The sequence below is a fragment of the Siniperca chuatsi genome, linkage group LG1 (genome assembly GCF_020085105.1).
Source record: "Siniperca chuatsi isolate FFG_IHB_CAS linkage group LG1, ASM2008510v1, whole genome shotgun sequence".
Classification (NCBI taxonomy): Eukaryota; Metazoa; Chordata; class Actinopteri; order Centrarchiformes; family Sinipercidae; genus Siniperca; species Siniperca chuatsi.
Genome location: NC_058042.1, coordinates 8,765,775 through 8,783,084, shown reverse-complemented (window position 1 = coordinate 8,783,084; position 17,310 = coordinate 8,765,775). Strand labels below are relative to the sequence as shown.

Sequence of the window (17,310 nt, the reverse complement as noted above, 5' to 3'; positions counted from 1 at the left end):
GTTCCTGCATGCATCTCACACCCTGCTGTTATTTACTGAACTGTCTCAGGGGCATCTTTGCACAGTCTGCACCTGGGGTCCTGTCTGGTGTGGTAGACCCCAACCTCTATTGATCTTGTACTGAGTGCCTGTTCTTGTGCGGCCACGATCAGTGCTTCTGTGCTGTCCTTTAGTCCAGCCACTTCTTCTATCCGTCGGTGGTACATGCCGTGCCGGGGCTTGTCTCTCCATGATGGTTCATCCTCATCATCCTCGGGTTTCTGCTGCCTGAGGTATTCACTTAGCATCATTGGGGGCTTTCTTCCTGATGTACTCCTGGATCTTTGTTGTTTCAGCCTGGACAGTGGTTCTGACACTCACTAGTCCTCTGCCTCCCTCATTCTGCTTAGTGTACAGTCTCAGGGTGCTGGATTTGGGGTGAATATATATACATATATACATATACATATATATAATATATATATTATATATATATACACATATATATACACACATATATATATATATATATACACATATATATATATAACATATATATATTATATATATATAAACATATACATATATACATATACATACATACACACATATACATATATATACTGTACATATACATATATATACATATGACAGTATGTGGTTTTTCGTTTCTTTTCTTTAACAGCAAATATATATGAATATTGTAAGATTGCAGAAATAATGCAATGTAAACAATTAGAACTTTTGTGTTATCTTGCAATAAACAATGGACTAAGGCTGCAACTAATGATTGTTTTCAGTATCTATTAATCTGACGATTTTTTCTTCTATTAATCTGTATCTAAAAAAACGATCTATAAAATAGTGTCCACGATTTCCTAAAACCCAAGGTGCTGTCTTAACATTACTTGTTTTGTCCGACCAAAACACAAAGATATTCAGTTTTTGTTTTTGAAATGGTGGAAATTCTCTCAACTGAGAAGCTGCAACTGTTTTGCATAATTTCTTGAAAAATGGCTAAAACCCATAATCAAATTATTAAAATAGTTGCAGATTAATTTTCTGTTGATCAATGAATTGTATCAGCTCTACAATGGACACAATAATGGATAATGAACCAGTCATACATTTGTATGCAGATCTTCATTAAACTGCGGAGTCCCTTTTAAACGTTACAGAGGAAGAGATTAGACCACGAGTTTAAGAAAAATGCTTTTATTTTTTTACACCTTTAAAAAGCACATTTTTAAAGCACAATTTACTCTGTATACAAACAACTCTCTTCCTTGGACTAAAAAATGGTAGCATCTGCACATTGTGCTTTGATTGCAAAGTTTGTACAACCGCTCTGGGTCTCCTGTGGTGTCACGACCCCAGTAAACATTTTATTGCATAAATCACATTTGACCTCAGTGGTCATATGTTAAGTCAGATAGTGGAAAGCCAGAAAAAAATACCACTAAAATGATTAAAAAGAAGTTCTCATACCAGTAACACAGTGAACAACAATAGCAGCTTCCTTAATGAAGGCGTTGCACATTGTCCTGAAAAGAAAAACAAAGCAATCCAAAAGAAATACAACCAAAATCCTGTGACAATAAACGGCAGTTGTGCTTTTGTCTATCTAGCAAAACATCTTACTCCTCTGCAAATTATTCCAACAAATGATGAATGATGCAAACAAACACTCAAAAATAAAAAGAAAAACTTTCAAGGAGAATTTGCAGCCATTGGCCCATTTGCCTTTAAAACAGTAGCTGACTAATGCTAATCTCTAGTTGCACACATCCCCTTTACTATAAGCGAGTTTTACATACCTTTTATTGTTATAATCTATTCAACATACATTTGAAAAACTAGCATTTCTGAAAAGGCAGTGTCTCTCCGTGACGTCTCCAAGGAGACTTAACGTCATTAAATGCTGAATGGAAATGGGGTTGCACAAAAATATACAAATTCAAATATACTTGAATCAGTGACTTTGGTATAAACAAAATGGAGATAGTTATTCACACACAAAACCATTCCTACATATTTCTACTTGTCCTGTCAAATGGCAAAGTATGAATTATGCAAGTATTCATGGGGAGAAAATGCCACCAGGAAATGAACAAAGCAAAGTTCAGCAAGCATACAAAAAAAACCCTGGGATTATCAAAAAGTGCACTCATACCTCTTGTCTGGGATAACATTTTATCTTTAAACTTTAAAAACATAACATCAATATAATTCCTTCCATCCACAGTATAAACCTCTGCAGCGGAGGATCTGCTCCACTGATGGAAAAAAAACAACTGAGATTTTGAGAATAAAGTCAAAAGGTTTTGAGAAAAAAAGTCGTGATAAAGAATTAAATAAAGAAAAAAACATTGAGGCGAAAGGCATAATTTTACGTGAAAAAGTCAGAATATTTCAAGAATAAAGTCAGAATATTATTTTAAAGTCATAATTTGAGAAAAAAGTATTGCAATATTACAAGAAAAAAGTTAATTAGAATAAAGTCATAGTGTTACAGGAAAAACTGCTTCAAGAACAAAATGCTGTATATTATGATTAAACTGAAGATTGGATTACATGTGCATGAGATTGAAATACAGTATATATGTCCTATATACACACTGTATTGTAGTTACTATTTTTCATTGCAAAAGACTTCATCCTTTCCCTCATAATATTATGACTTATTTCTTGAAATATTACATTATATTTTTCTCGAAATCTCAGATTTTTTCTTCTTCTTAACAGTGGCCCTCGTGAATCCTCACTTAGTTCTGAATGCAAGAAGTTGAGTTACAGATGAAGCTGTAAAGTCAGAACGATGTACCCGGAGGAATTAATGAGTTTGAACAGAAGCAAGACTTTCTTTCTATCCAATGTTACATCGAAATGAATCACATGCTTCTTTGATTTAGTCTTAAAAGCTCACACTACGACAACTTGAAAGCAGAACGCCTGGGAAAATGTTTTCATCTCAAAGTTTACACCAGTTCTATGAAAATGACCAAAGAAAATTCACCATCAACACCTTCAGAAGAACAAGCCCGCCTGATTCTCCTGCTTCCCATTAACAATCTTTAAGGAAGATCGATGAAAGCCTCATTAATGCTGAGGGCTCTACTTTGTTTTCTTTGTGAGTGTGATGCCAGCGAATGCTGACTCATCCCCGACTAGCGACTGTACTGTGTGCAGGCTCTGCAGCTTAATAGCCGGGTGAATTGTTAGTGTCTTGGCGAGGCTCTGTCTCCTCGTACAGCGATCAACAGGGCAGCGCTCAGATTAAAAACCGCTGAGTTCATGCACCCACAACAGCTGAGAGGAGCAATGAGAGCCTGCTGGGACTGACAGCCTCTTTATGTTTGTCAAGAATGGACCTCGACCTTCAGCACTCCTGGAATTGTCTATTTAAATGTTATAAATTGACATGTTAGTGAGATGCAGCTGTGACTGCTGCCCACACGTCTATCCACCCCAATACACAACACATACATCTACACCACCTACACTTGTATTCAGCAATTATCATGTAGAAGTATGAGTTACAGAAGAAGAGTTTTTCAGATGACTTTCCAAGTTAACAATAATCTAAAAAGATCAAAAGGGGGCATGACAGTGAAAGAAAATGTAGCTACAACTAATGGTGCTGGTGTTCAAACCAAGGGACATAAAAGGATGTAAAAAGACTTTAATGTCAAGGTCAAGGAATTCATCTGAAGCTAAAGTTTGGCATTTAAAGAAAGTTGAATGGAAATACAAGCAAGTTCAAAGTCCTGTGTACATTTCTTATGGGATGAAGGGATTTTAAAAATGAAACTGCTGGATCCTATTTCAACTGCATGAAGCTTTCGTGGACTTTTCTATTTGTATTTATCTTATTTATCAGGGACAGCGCACATTAATCAACATTAATCAAAATTTTAATGTGCCAGAGTTAGCAAAGATTGACTCATTTGTAGTCTCTTGTCAGAATAGTAAAATATACCTGTAAATATGATCTGAAGAAATTATTTATAATATCAGAGGCGGCTCGTGTGTAGTATAGTCTGCACACTGGGAATTACCCATTATAATTATGTCCATTTCAAGACCACACACACCAATGAAGGAGTTAAATAATCTGTCTGACTGACCCAATCTAAACGGTTTTCTAGCTTTTCCCAAACTGCAAATAAGAAGAACAGAGCAACCGCCACCCTTGATCAGTGAATCTAGAGGCTTATTTCTCAGCCGCCTTTTTCTTTTTTCAACAAACACTGAGATTCGTGATCGGCTGCAACCACATCGGAGCTGGGATCACAATCCAGGATCTCTGATATGGGAAACTTAAGCTTTACTAACTGAGCTGAACTCAAAGCGATGCAGAACAAACTATTTATAGCTGCAATGGCATATGAATTATTAAGTTTTTTGGGACCAACCGACATACTTAAGTGGGTTTTAGTTACAGCTAAGAATGGTAGCACACAGTTTGTCATCTTAAAACATCACATAAAGGTACCGGCATTACAGAGGCTTCAGCACTGACGGCTAATTAGGATAAATTATTAATTAGGATTTTTTTTTAAAGATTGTTGCAGGCCTGATCTCAGGGAATGTAACACTCAAGTTGTGGCAGCGTTGCTACCTGCAGTCGTCGATGTCTTAACTGAAACACAGCCTGGTCCCAGTACAGTCACATAACCGAAGATGCAGTCATGCAGACAACTCTGTCCAGATGTGCCTACACAACAGCTCAGCTAAACACAGAAGCAAGGAGACCTGCTGGTAGCAGAGCAAATACGGTGGTTTGGTGGATGTTTATTTCTCAGAGCTGATTTCGAGCAGCTTGACAGACACCTAATCCGTGACTTGAAACGGATATTAAAAAGGAAAAAAATATTTAAAAGGAGTTAAGCTCACTAAAGACATAACAACATAATCCCCCCCCCCCCAAAATATTTGAAACTATTTAACTGTGTTTTAGGGGAAAGGGGTTTCAGAAAATAACTGGAAGCTGCTGGTTTGGAAGCATTAAGCATCTGACTCTTCAGCATTTCTGTAAAGGGATGAAATTAATTTATCTCACCTAACAGCTTAAACATGGTATTCTTAAGAAATACTTCTTGATTTAAAACTTTTTAAAGTTTTGAGGGTTATGGGATAAAAAAAAAAAGAAAGGTTGCAGTGGAGAAATAAAATCCAAAATGTCTAAATATTTTATATTGATAAGATTCATTATTTTTGACAAATAATTTATAATATATTCTGTTTTTTACAGTTTATTTGTTTCAATAAACTTGAAATGGTAAAAAAATACAAGTGGAGAAGAGACTTCTGGTGGTGGATTCATCAAAGAATGTCGGAAATGTGATCCAGTTTAAACAATTCAAGGAATTTCATCTTTCTCTAACATCATATATTGTTACTTTGAACAAAACACACACACACATACACACGCACTTCCTGAACACAAACACTCACACTCTGAAACTAGGTCTGTGCATAATTACAAACACTAGCTCAAAGAAAAAAAACAGGAGAGGAGAGCTACAGTCAGTGTTGCAGAAAATATAAAACCTGCAACAGAGCACACGAGAAACGTTTAGTGGTGAGAGTTGCAGCTGAGTAAACTCATCCTTTAGATTATGAACTTCAAACCAAAACTGAGACGCACACAGACACACAATGTGAGCATCCGCCTCACATTCAATCATCCACACACATAAAGTATATTCAACTTTTCAGCCATCATCTGTATACTATACGTAGGTTACAGTTGGTCTAGTTGTGCTTGGCACGAATCCCTTTTAAGTAGTTTTTCCAGCGCTTTACTACATCCTTGAAGATGGGAGAGTTGTCTATGGATGCCACCAGCTGTAGCTGGTTAATGTGCGTGGTGTGATAGTCCCAGCGTGCCAGGTTGGGCGCAGTGCCCAACATGAAGTGACGCAGGTCATAGATGCTCCCAGACCCTGTGTCAAAGAGCGGCAGCATGGCCTTCAGTGACTCCATGCCACGGCTGAACAGCTGCCCAGCCTCCCTGCCAAGCTTCTCTCCGGCTGTCTCAGTCAAGTCAAAGAGTCCCAGCAGGGAGTAGATGAAGCCGTTGAGGACAAAGGAACTGGGTGTGGTGGGGTATTCTTCATACCAGTCGTATTTGTTCATGAACACAGCTTTGACCCCGTGCTGCGCTGAAGGCACCTTGTAGGGTCCTACTGCCTTGAGGGCAGCGTTGATGTAAGCCTGGTCCTTGGTGAGGAGGTAGGCTCTCACCAGGGTGGACATGGCCTGGCCCTGAGCCATGGCCGAGTACCAGCCGGGCTCCAGTGGCCGGAAGCCTTCACCCAGTTTACGGGTGACCATGATGGGCCAGCCGCCTCGTTCATCCTGGTTGCGAAGCAGCCAGTTGCTGGCGGCAAAGAAGGCGGCCATGTGGGCAGTGGTGGAGATAGTGACGTTGTCAACAAAGCCACGCCCATACAGGACTAATCGCACCACCCGTTTGGGCATGATCTGAGAAGGAAATCAGACGCAAAGGCAAGCAAGATAATTAATGACTGGAATTAGGATTTGGCATTCATTAAATAATATTGTTTATCATCTCTACATGTAATTATTTTGTGTCACAGTTCTCATAATAAGTTAATCGGGTTCAAAGTTCTCATGATGAAATATATTTATATAAGTAAAATTTTACAAAAATCTACATCCAAATTTAATCTGTTTTGTTCATACCACTAATTGAAATGCAGCTTTATGGGAAATCAATTATGATTAATTATGTATGGTCCAGTTTAGGGCTGCAACTAAGGATTATTTTCATCATTGATTAGTCTGCTAATTATTTTCTCCATTAATCGATGAATGGTTTTGCCTATAACATGTCAGAAAATAATGAATAATGTCTTTCACAATTTCTTAAAGCTCAAAGGTGACATCCTTAAATTTACTTGTATTGTCTGAAACCCAAAAATATTCAGTTTACCATGACATTAGGTGAAAAAAGCAGTAAATCCTCACATCTGAAGGCATTTAAATAAGCATTTTTGCTTTTACTATTACTCAATTATCATATAATTCAATCTGATTAATTTTCTATTTATCAGTTAATGAACTAATTGTTTCAGCTCTATTGTAGTTACATAGTTATTAGAACAGGTGTTTTATCAAAAGGTACTTTGAGCACCAAAGGTATGACATAAACCAACCTTAGTGGACTTCACAGCCTTGGTGTTGGACAGCCCGACGCCCTTCCTGAGGTCGGTGAGCAGGTCTCGGGTCAGAGTGCTCCAGGCGGTTCGTGGCCCGATACCGTAGGTGATTTCACGGTCTTTGAAGGCGATGAGTTGCGTGCTGGTCACGTAGTGGATAGTGAAGGGCGGGCCCTTCTCTGTGGTTTCAAGGATCACAGACATGCTGCCGTTGGAGATGAACTTGATGTCCAGACTGAGGATGAAGTCTTTGGAGTTACCCAGCTGCAGGGACACACCTTCTGAGGACTCTGTGGTGGGGTGAGGAGGGTGGGTGCAGCAGATAAATGAGGGAGGTGTTAAAGATGTGTATAATGAACCGAAACAGGAGGAGAAATTAAGTTTTACAGCACTTCTTCAAGTACATTTGGTCAGAAAAAAAATGACTAACCTCATTTGACTGACTTTAAGAACTTCTGACGATTACTGGATGACAATGGACTATTTTTAGCAGACTGACAGGAAGCCTTTTACAGTGCGTCTGTCTCCTTTAATACACTCTCCTTTGATGGTGTGTTTTTGATAGCTTGTCTTTTTCCTCATGTTCCAAGATTCACTCCGTAGTCACATTCTCAAGTGATCAATAGCAGTCAGATAACTTTTGGGAAAATTCTGCAGTCAAAAACCTAATCTTTATTACCAAGGATGTTCTTTTGTTATAACCTGTGTAAAGTCCCTAGCTCTGTGTGTGTGTGTGTGTGTGTGTGTGTGTGTGTGTGTGTGTGTGTGTGAGAGAGTCTCAAACACACACTGGGACAAGCTTCTCATGGGATGTACAGTACAGATGTGTCACTGCACACTGAGATTAATTAGGAGGAGGGAATAGAGGGAGGCAAAGAACAGAGTAGTAGGAAGATGGAACAAGTGAGTGAAAGAAAAAGTTGATGCACTGCAGCAACTTTTCTATTTGCATCTCCACATCTCTTCCCTACAAAGCTCAGCAAAGATACGAACTCAGATGATATTCAGTTTCCACACTGCCGCCGCTCCTCTTACATTATATCAACTCTGTGCCAGGCACTTCAGTTGCTGTGCTGAATACATTTCAACCCCCTAAAGCACTAACTGCCTCAGGAATGATCTCTACTTTGGCCTCGTTACTTGGTCTGCACAGCAAAAAAAACAAACAAACAAAGAAACAAAAAAAAAGCCTTTTCTCATCAAGGCTCCCCAAAGGATGAAGAGAGGAAAGAGTGTAGGAGTGAAGAAAAAGGAGGGTAATGGAATGATCGGTCGCACAAGTGCCCCTAAAGCCAGCCAGAGACTGGAGAGAGTGAAAATGAGCCAATAGTGAGAAGACAATTGAGAAACAGAGACAGAGAGATCTCACATGACATGAGCTGAGAAAGCAGATGCAGACGAGGCCGTCTGAGACACAAAGACAGTCGATCAGGAGGAGAATGAAGGAGAGAGACAGTCTGGCAGGGGCCTCTGCACGGCTACGGCTCTTTAATGCACTCATAAATCCATTACTTAAGGCAATGCAGAGAGTAAGTGGATTTGTACTCTGGCCCTGTGATTACTCTGGCATCAATAAAGGATGGGAAGGGAATATAGACGAGATTCCACCTCCTCAGCTCTCTGGAGTGGTTTAGCAGTAAGGCAGGAGACAGAGATGACATGCATCTAGAAATATGTCAGCGTAAAACCATGCTTGTATAGATGAGTGGAAATGTTAAGGGGACCTATCATGCTCATTTCCAGCTCTATATTTTTATTCTGGGATTCCACTTGAATAGCTTTGCATGATTCACATTTAAAAAATAAACTGGCCCTTTATGCGGCCCCTCAGTTCATCCTCTGTCTTCTGATTGGCCAATTTTCTGGAAGACTGCTGAGGGGCAGCGAGCTGCTGTAACCAGTTCTCTTTAAAACACCCAATGCTGTGAGCCTGCACCACCGCATCATTGTCTTGCTGGTGTGCTGGACGGCATATGACAGCTACAGTAGACTCTGCCTGGACCGGGCAGGAGTGTTGTTGTTGCTTACATCGCTAGCACAGGAGCTTTGGACCGCCGGGAGGAGGAGGTTTACAGGCCAGGGCTCAGAGCTTCCAGTCTGGGCAGAGTCTGCTAGCTAACAGCGGTAGCTGCACGGCTAACAGAGCTAACAGTAGCAACTACGATTAGCAGTTACTTTAGCAACAAGTAAAGCCATTTGTCCATCAAGAAACTAACTTTCCTTCACAACCGAAACGACAGCAGATAGATGGGTGCAACCTTGTACTTTGTGGACGAGCTGTGCCTGGAGCGAGTAGATCATGAGTGCAGATAAACTTAAATTAAAAAAAAAAAAAAATTCTTTATTGACAAAAGAATTATACAAACAGTACAAACAAATAAGTCGTCAATACAGATGAGCGCAGATGACCGATTACCTGACATTCGAGGCTTGAAAATAGAAAACATTGGAAACCTAGTGTTCAGTCTGGCGCCTGAGCTTTTTGCTCACAGGGATATACTTTTACATAAGTGTACCTTATTATTTGAAACTTTGTTTAATACACATTTGTTCACATGTACAGTATGTGTTGTGCATGTTCGGATGCACCTGTGATTATTCATCCACATCCTCCGGTGACTACAACAGTGTGTCGACACAGGACATACAGCGCCTATAAAAAGTATTCACCTTTTTCGGAAGTGTTCATGTTGTTAAAGCTGCAAATAACGATTATTTTCATTATCGATTAATTAGCCAATTGATTACATTGCAATTTCCCAGAGCCCAAGATGACAAATCAAAATTGCTTGTTTTATACAACTAACAGTCCAAAACTTCAATTAACTATCATATATAACAGAGATCGACTTGTTGATCGACTTGTTGATCGACTAATCGATTAATCGTTTCAGTTCTACGTGTTTTATTGTCTTACAACATTGAGTTAAAGTAGATTTAATGTGGCTTTTTGACACTGCTGATCGTCTAAAGGTGATCTAATTAATAACAAATATAAAATACAAAAGCTTGCATAAGTTTTCATCCCCTCAGAGATTTAACAAGGTGGGCAGCATTTACAGCCATGAGTCTGTGTGGATAGGTCTCTATCAGATTTGAGCATCTAAAGATTGGTTTTCACTTTGACATTAAAGTTATAATCCTTAAGATTTTTATAAAAACAAACCCCATTTTTGATACTATTTATGGACAGCATTTTTCCTGCAAAAGCCTTTCAATGTATTTAGTAAAACAGTAATAATCTCTTTATATACTTTTTATTGTTAGTCGCGGAGTCCGCCATTCCCGTGCTGAATTCAGATTGTTTACCTAAACAGGAAAATGATGCATGCATGTAATCCAGTGTTACTCAATGTTTACTGTTCACTCTCCTACAACCGTATCAGCGCTGTATTAAGTTACTGCTAATGGAAAAATTTTCTACTTCTGCTGCTTCACATTAAAACCATCCAATTGGTGAAATACGGGGTGGATTTAAATCTGTAGCAGTCACAGGAAATGATACGTACATGTCACTGCGGTTAGCGACGTCCGCGTTCATCAAAACTTAATTTTTCCTCCAGTGGAGAAATTAAACCACAGTGAGCTGTGAAGAACTGCAGGCGACAGGTTCCTCAGCAAGTTAGCCAATTTTTTGCCCTGCTGTTGTGCGGAAAACTACTCGCAACGTGCGCAGCATGAAATCAGATCACAGTTGAAATAATTATTGACTGACATCTTTATTAAAACAATGTGAGTTTGTTTGGTACATGTGAGTTTGGCGCAGTAAAAAACAAAAAACAAAAACAAAAAACGCAACAGCAGTTGCTCTTCTGTTTCTGACAAAGGAGCTGCTGAAGGAGTTGCTGTTACCACGGTAACCACAGGTGTCGCCAAATCAACTAGGACTGATATCTTAAGAATTACAACAATCAAGTGACCATGAGAGGTTTCAGAAAATAGATGTGCTCAGTGGCGGACAGTGTTCGTGCGGGAATGTGCAGGTGGTAGATGGCATTGGATGGTTATTATCAGGGGACAGACAACTGATCCACTTGTCAGAGAATTTGAGAGGCTGTTCAACACCGGTGCCCTAGATACAGTAAGGAGGAAAAAAGACCCAAACAGAAAGAAGGGAGTAGGAGGAGGAAGTGGGGGGAGGCAAAGACAGAAAGAGAAACTGACAGCAGAGGAAGAAAACAAGAAAAGTTTGGATGAGAGAGCAGAATAAGGCATTAAAATGGATAGAGGTAATATGATTGCAATGTTTAGGAAGCACAAGAGGGCTGGGGGTGATAAGTGGGTGGAAATGAGTAAATAGAGGTGGAAGACTGACTGAAATCTGGGAATAGATGAGGAAGATTAATGGAGAATGAAGACTGCCGAGGGAGGGCTGAGGAGTGATGATGAAAACATGCTGATGTCGAGGAAAGAAGGAGAGCTATGATGGTGAGTTTGAAGCTGAAAGGCAAGGTGAGCGAGAAGGAGGGAGAGAGAGAAAGAAAAGTGTGGATTGGTGAAATGAAAAGAAATTGTTGATGATGAGAGGTTGAAAGCGGGGGAATTTGGAGTAGGTGAAAATTACAGCAGAGGCAGCAGCTCAACAGAGGACAGAGGGAGAGAGCAAGTGTCCTGGAAATATCAGCAGGAGATCAAAGGAGACTAAAAGACAGCTCACAGTCAGAACTGGGTAAAAGATTTTGACTTCTGCCAATTCCAAAAATAACTATCTCGTGGCCTTGGTCATTTTATAGCTGTAAAAATAGGCCAATTTTCCAAACTTTATTATAATAAATAGTCAGATTTTATTTATAATTTAGATATTTAGACCACTCAGATGTACACTGACACGGCATTTCTTGCGTTTCACAATATAAGAACACAACAGAACACAATCTGTACATTACTTTAGAGCTTAACAAGTTAAGGAAACTATCTAAATGCAATCTGACCAATATTAGCACTGTGCTTTAAATTGCAATTATTTTCTATGAATTTAGCTAAAGCCTGTATTTATGGTCTACATAGTATTAAACAAGATATCACAGGCATTATCACACACTTTTTCTACAGTAATAGAATAAAGAAATATAGCTGTTGCTTGCTGTTGAGGTCCACCCGGGTTTAGTTCAGTTAGAGAAAAGTCAACTCCTACGTAAAAATTGGCTAGTTTACTATAAAACAAACTGACCAACTTAACTCACATTTACTAAGATATTTAAAGACCTTTAAAGTGGTAAGCTTAAAAGTTTAACTGGGAGAATCCAACAACTCTGTTCACCAGTTGTCAATTAGAGTTACACTCAACATCTGCAGAGCTACCTGCTAGTCTGAAATTGACGTGAGGCAATCACCCAGATCGTAAATGTAGAACAAAACTCGTGACTTTGTTGGTTTTTTATGAACAACAGAAAGACACAGACCCCTCATTATATTATATGACAGAGTGGTGTTTCTTATTCCACAAAACCATCTTTGGCCAAGCGGAAATCTATAGACACCAGCATGCAGAGAGTGAGCATATTAACCAGGCAGCAGCCGAGATTTATTTTTTGTTGTTCCGCTAACCCACAGAATCAACATTAGTTGACAGCAGCTGAGTAAATTTGCCAGACTGTTGTTATTATAGCTGCTGAAAACAACGGTCTCTGGATGAAACTTTAACTTGCTCTTATGATTTGCAAATTGCGCTCTTTCAAATCGTATCTGAATCAGACTGTATCATGCCCACCACTTACTGCAGCCCTGAATACAATTGTTTGTGGCTTAATGAAAAGGACAATAGGAGTGAAGAGGGAGACAGTGTATTTTGTTTTAGATTTTCCCTCTTTATAGATCAATTTTTAGATGCATAAGGGAGAAGAAGCTGAACACAAACAACTATACAGTCTGAGGGAGGCTGGAGGAGTTTCCTCAGTACCATGAGCCTTTGACACAAAGCGAGTAAGGTGAATTAAATTAGATTCCTTGGAGTTGAAACAGTGCAAAATGGCACCAAGGACAGAGCCATCCTTCAGTCAGTTTTATTACAAGGCGCAAAAACCTCCATTTTCTGAAGTCCTATTAACAATGCACGATTAAACAGATAATATGTTGACAAGTCATCAATTTGTAAGGATGTGTTAAGTTCCAAACAAAAAGAAGTTTTCAGTGACATTTGTGTGATGTCAACTCAATGCCTGACTCATCAGAGGTCAGAGATTAAAACAAGTACACGGTTTGTTTAATATCAAACTTCTGGTAATAGTGATAAAATTACAGATAAATCACTACTGATAATGTTAAAGCTAATGCTATCTGACTGATGACACTGTCATGAGCTCTCCACTGTAGCACAATGAGCTAACATTAGCTTCTCTTTTTCTATATTTTCTTAAAAATATAAATATGATTAATGTGATATGCTTAAAGGAATAATTTGGTGATATTCTATATATTTTTTTATTGAAATTTATTATATATAAATGAATTTATCCTATGTAGCCAAGGCCTGATATAGCTTATTCCTCTGGGCTATAGGCCTCCATTGTTGTCCTCAAACAATTAAAAACACATCAATAAGCTACACAGTTTCCATGGGATCCTTCAGGATAGTGAAGGGGAAGTTTAAGTCAGTTCCACACACATTGTCCTGCTGCTGTAAATACTCACTAGACCACCAAATGTGTATTAATCAGCAGCTGAAAATAGTCTGAAACAAATACACAATTTACTCCATTTGCTAAAAACTGCAGTACCTAGCTGTTTTAGGAAAGTATTTAGCCTTTTTAAATAGTGAAAGTAAATATTTGTGACCTGTTTTTAAGATTTATATATTAAGTACTTGACTACCTGTTTCACTGAAGAGACTCACCACTCTGTTGGTCTTTGTGAACAACAAAAAGGCAATAGTTAACTGCCTTTCATTAAAGCCCATATGGTGCATACAGTGGCTTTCAAGGAGCACACTAACCAGACAACAGCTGGGAGCTTTATTTTGAACAGAATTAAGGGTAATTGGCTACAGCTGATAAAATTTTGAGACAACAGATATTATTTCATCCGCTGATATTCATGCTCTGGATAAAAAGCAGAAGTCTAGTGAAAATTATGCCGACTGGAGGTGTTTCTGTCTGCAGCATCAGTGAGAATTTTCACAATGTATTTAGACAGCATAAATGTGACAATGTATGACTAAGGGAACAGAATAGGATTAAATGTGTGATGTTGTGTCTGCTGGTTTTTTAATCATCATCATTTTTAGGAATCTGTCATAATGTGGTGGGTCCACTGTCAACCAACACAGTCTGCCAGTATTCTCGCACTGTGGTGGTGACTCACTGCAGACTATCATCCTGTCCTGAGGGTGTAGTTGCATTTCGAGCCTCCTATAGCCACAGTTAACAGGAGATAAGCTCCTTGCCTTGAGGCCATCTGGGCTCATGGAAGGCTTACATACCTGGAGCACTGAACTGACGCACGGAGGTAGCTCGGGTCTTGTCGTGGACACGGCTGAGGCCGCAACCTTTCGACACACTCCAGGGCGCTGTGCTGGCCCGGCTGTCTCTCTCCTCGGCTGTATCATAGACCTCCACGTGGGGAGGGCGCTCGGTCAGGTTTTTGCTATAATGGCTCAAACCATACTGTGCAATCTGGATGGCGTAGAAGTATCCCTGCGGGCCCCACTGAGTGGACAGCGGCACGCCTGGGTGGAAAAGAGGGAGGTAGAGAAGGAGTATAAGGACAATGATGTTAAATCAATATAGAAAATGTCTCATATGCAAGAGATCATAGACATTGCATTCGTATGCTTCAGTATTTGGTTGTCTTTTTCTGGCTGTTACTTTTATAGTGTATTGAAATGCTTCTAAATCTTGTGCTTACATGATCATCTTGTTTATGTAATGGTTTTTCTTTAAGCTCTTTGCAGTCTATTTCAAGCAAATGTTCCTTTTTTGGTGCCAATTGTCATAACAGTTATTTTTTTTGTTGTTTAAGTGCAGTGTCACATTGATTTCATAACGGTCATATCAATAACACAGGTCCAAAATTAATCATTGATAGCAAACACGCATTTTAAAACTTTCCAGAAATGAGATGAGACCGACTATAGCACCAACAAAGATTCAAATCTGGGCCTATTTTGTAAACACAGACAAAGAAGACAACAGAAAATGGTCACTGCAAAAAAGAAGCAGAAAAAAGGTTTTAAAAAAAACACCACCAGCTTTGGTAAATGATTGGACGGTGTGGTGAAATTCAAGCTAAGCTATTGCATTTTACCAGCGGCGACCTTTCCTGTTCACACAGCCAGAAATATCTCAGGCAGGAGAATCACTCTGATTAACAGATAGTTCACTTAAATACCTTGTGACAGAGAGAGCACATGTGCAACCCAAACCCCATCCTTCTGAGAAGAGGAACGTAATATACTCAGATTAGGGCCAGGTGATAATGTGCTGCCTCCTTTCAAACTCATCACCACTGACTAAATAGCTGATCACTTATGTTCTACTTTTCTTGTTGCCATTTGTGCTGTTTTCCCAACATCTTGCACAAAACACTCCATTTTATTTTTCGCTGTTCTTCAATGTACGGGTCCAGTTGCTGACCTCAACTCAGACAGTGAATGACATAACATAGAAAGAAAGCTTATCTTTGTGTTTATGACAGAAAAGAGTGTAAATGGGTTTTCATTCTAGCAGAAGAATGAACTGTTGAAGATTATGATCAAGTTGTTGAATCGAAATTTTTTCTGGTCTCTTGTTAAACTGTGTAGAGACCATAGAGCTAGTAATGGTGCGTCTAATGTTAATAATAATAATAAAAATAAACTCAATCTATATAGCACCTTTCGTACAGAAAATGCAGCTCATACTGCGTTACAAAACAAAAAAGAAAAGAGCAGACAATGTGACAGTTAAAATGACAATGATTGACAATCAATGGCAATAAGCATTTACTAACTGTTTGTGAAACAAAATGTGCACACACACACACTGGTCATGCAGAAACATCCAGGGTAAAATAACTTACAAATTATGCCATGACTTTCAGTTCTTACTAGCAATATATTTATTACTTAAAATAGTTAAACAGTGAAATTCTTAGAAATTATCTTACTAATTATTTTCCAATTTTTCTACCAATTTGGGACGTCTAAAATCTTCTTTTGATCTTCTCATTGTTAAAACATGAAGTCACTTTTCACCCGTCAGTGAGGAGCTTCACTAAAACCCTCCATCCACCCCTGATCCACCCAGTGCACAGGACTCCCAAACAACCACTATAGTACGAGTCGATGCAGCGACAAGGGCATGATCTCTTACTGATGTCCCATCCACACGCACACTGGTAATTTGTATTCAATGGCTCGTCTAACCATAGCTAGAAGCACTACCACTGAGGATTGAACCCAGGTTCCTGAAGTGGTGGATGGGTGGTCTTTACATCTGCACCACCTGGGCAACCTTATTCTACTAGTTATACTAAAGTGGTTAATAGGTAGCAGGTAATTTTATTACTGTATGTACAAAAACAATCATCGCTTCTTAACTGTAGAGTGGCAGTAACACTGACAGGCAGAAGTAGATGATCTTGCACATTTTCCAACTGCAGTGTTTCCAGCGCAGAGAGGCTATCTGGACGGCCCATCCACATACATTCACTCCAATACACAAAGATTTTTCATTCGTTTGTATTGATTTTTTCCCCCTTTCAAAAGTCAAAGTGACATACAGATGACTATCAATAAGTTGTGTGAGCAGTTGCTCCTCTCTGCACTCAGGGAGAATTAATTAAAATAATTTTTCCTGACAGGGAGTGGAAGTCCATATGAGGTTAGAGTGTTACTGGTGCGCAATATGCATGATTGAAATCCTTTTAGTCGTCAGCAACAATCACTGGACAGCCTGCTTCATGGCAAACATTCTCAAGTAATGCATCTGAAATATGCATTTTCTTCCGTGTGATCACCATTGGGCATGAATTCATGCCCCATTTTAATGTTTATTTTTAAAGTGACAAGTACATAGCATGGACCAATGCCATATACCACATTTAAGTAGCAAAGTCATCACAAACAACTGCTGATTGATACATTTGATTAATGTGTTCAAAAAGAGCACAAAAAATAAATGAAACGCACACACTCATACATCCCCACACACACACTTTTCAATCCCTT

General features: G+C 39.1%; 1 protein-coding gene across 1 annotated transcript in view; it reads right to left on the bottom strand.

Annotated features, from left to right (window-relative positions):
- Nucleotides 1-1,178: 1,178 nt before the first annotated feature.
- glceb (glucuronic acid epimerase b) overlaps nucleotides 1,179-17,310 on the bottom strand; it is a 58,904-nt gene continuing 42,772 nt past the window's right edge. The window contains exons 4-6 of the mRNA XM_044190561.1: nucleotides 14,584-14,829; nucleotides 7,164-7,456; nucleotides 1,179-6,468 (exon numbers count right to left, since the gene is read on the bottom strand). Coding sequence (XP_044046496.1) covers nucleotides 5,737-6,468; nucleotides 7,164-7,456; nucleotides 14,584-14,829 — 1,271 coding nt within the window. The 3' untranslated portion in view covers nucleotides 1,179-5,736. The remainder of the gene's footprint in view (nucleotides 6,469-7,163; nucleotides 7,457-14,583; nucleotides 14,830-17,310) is intronic.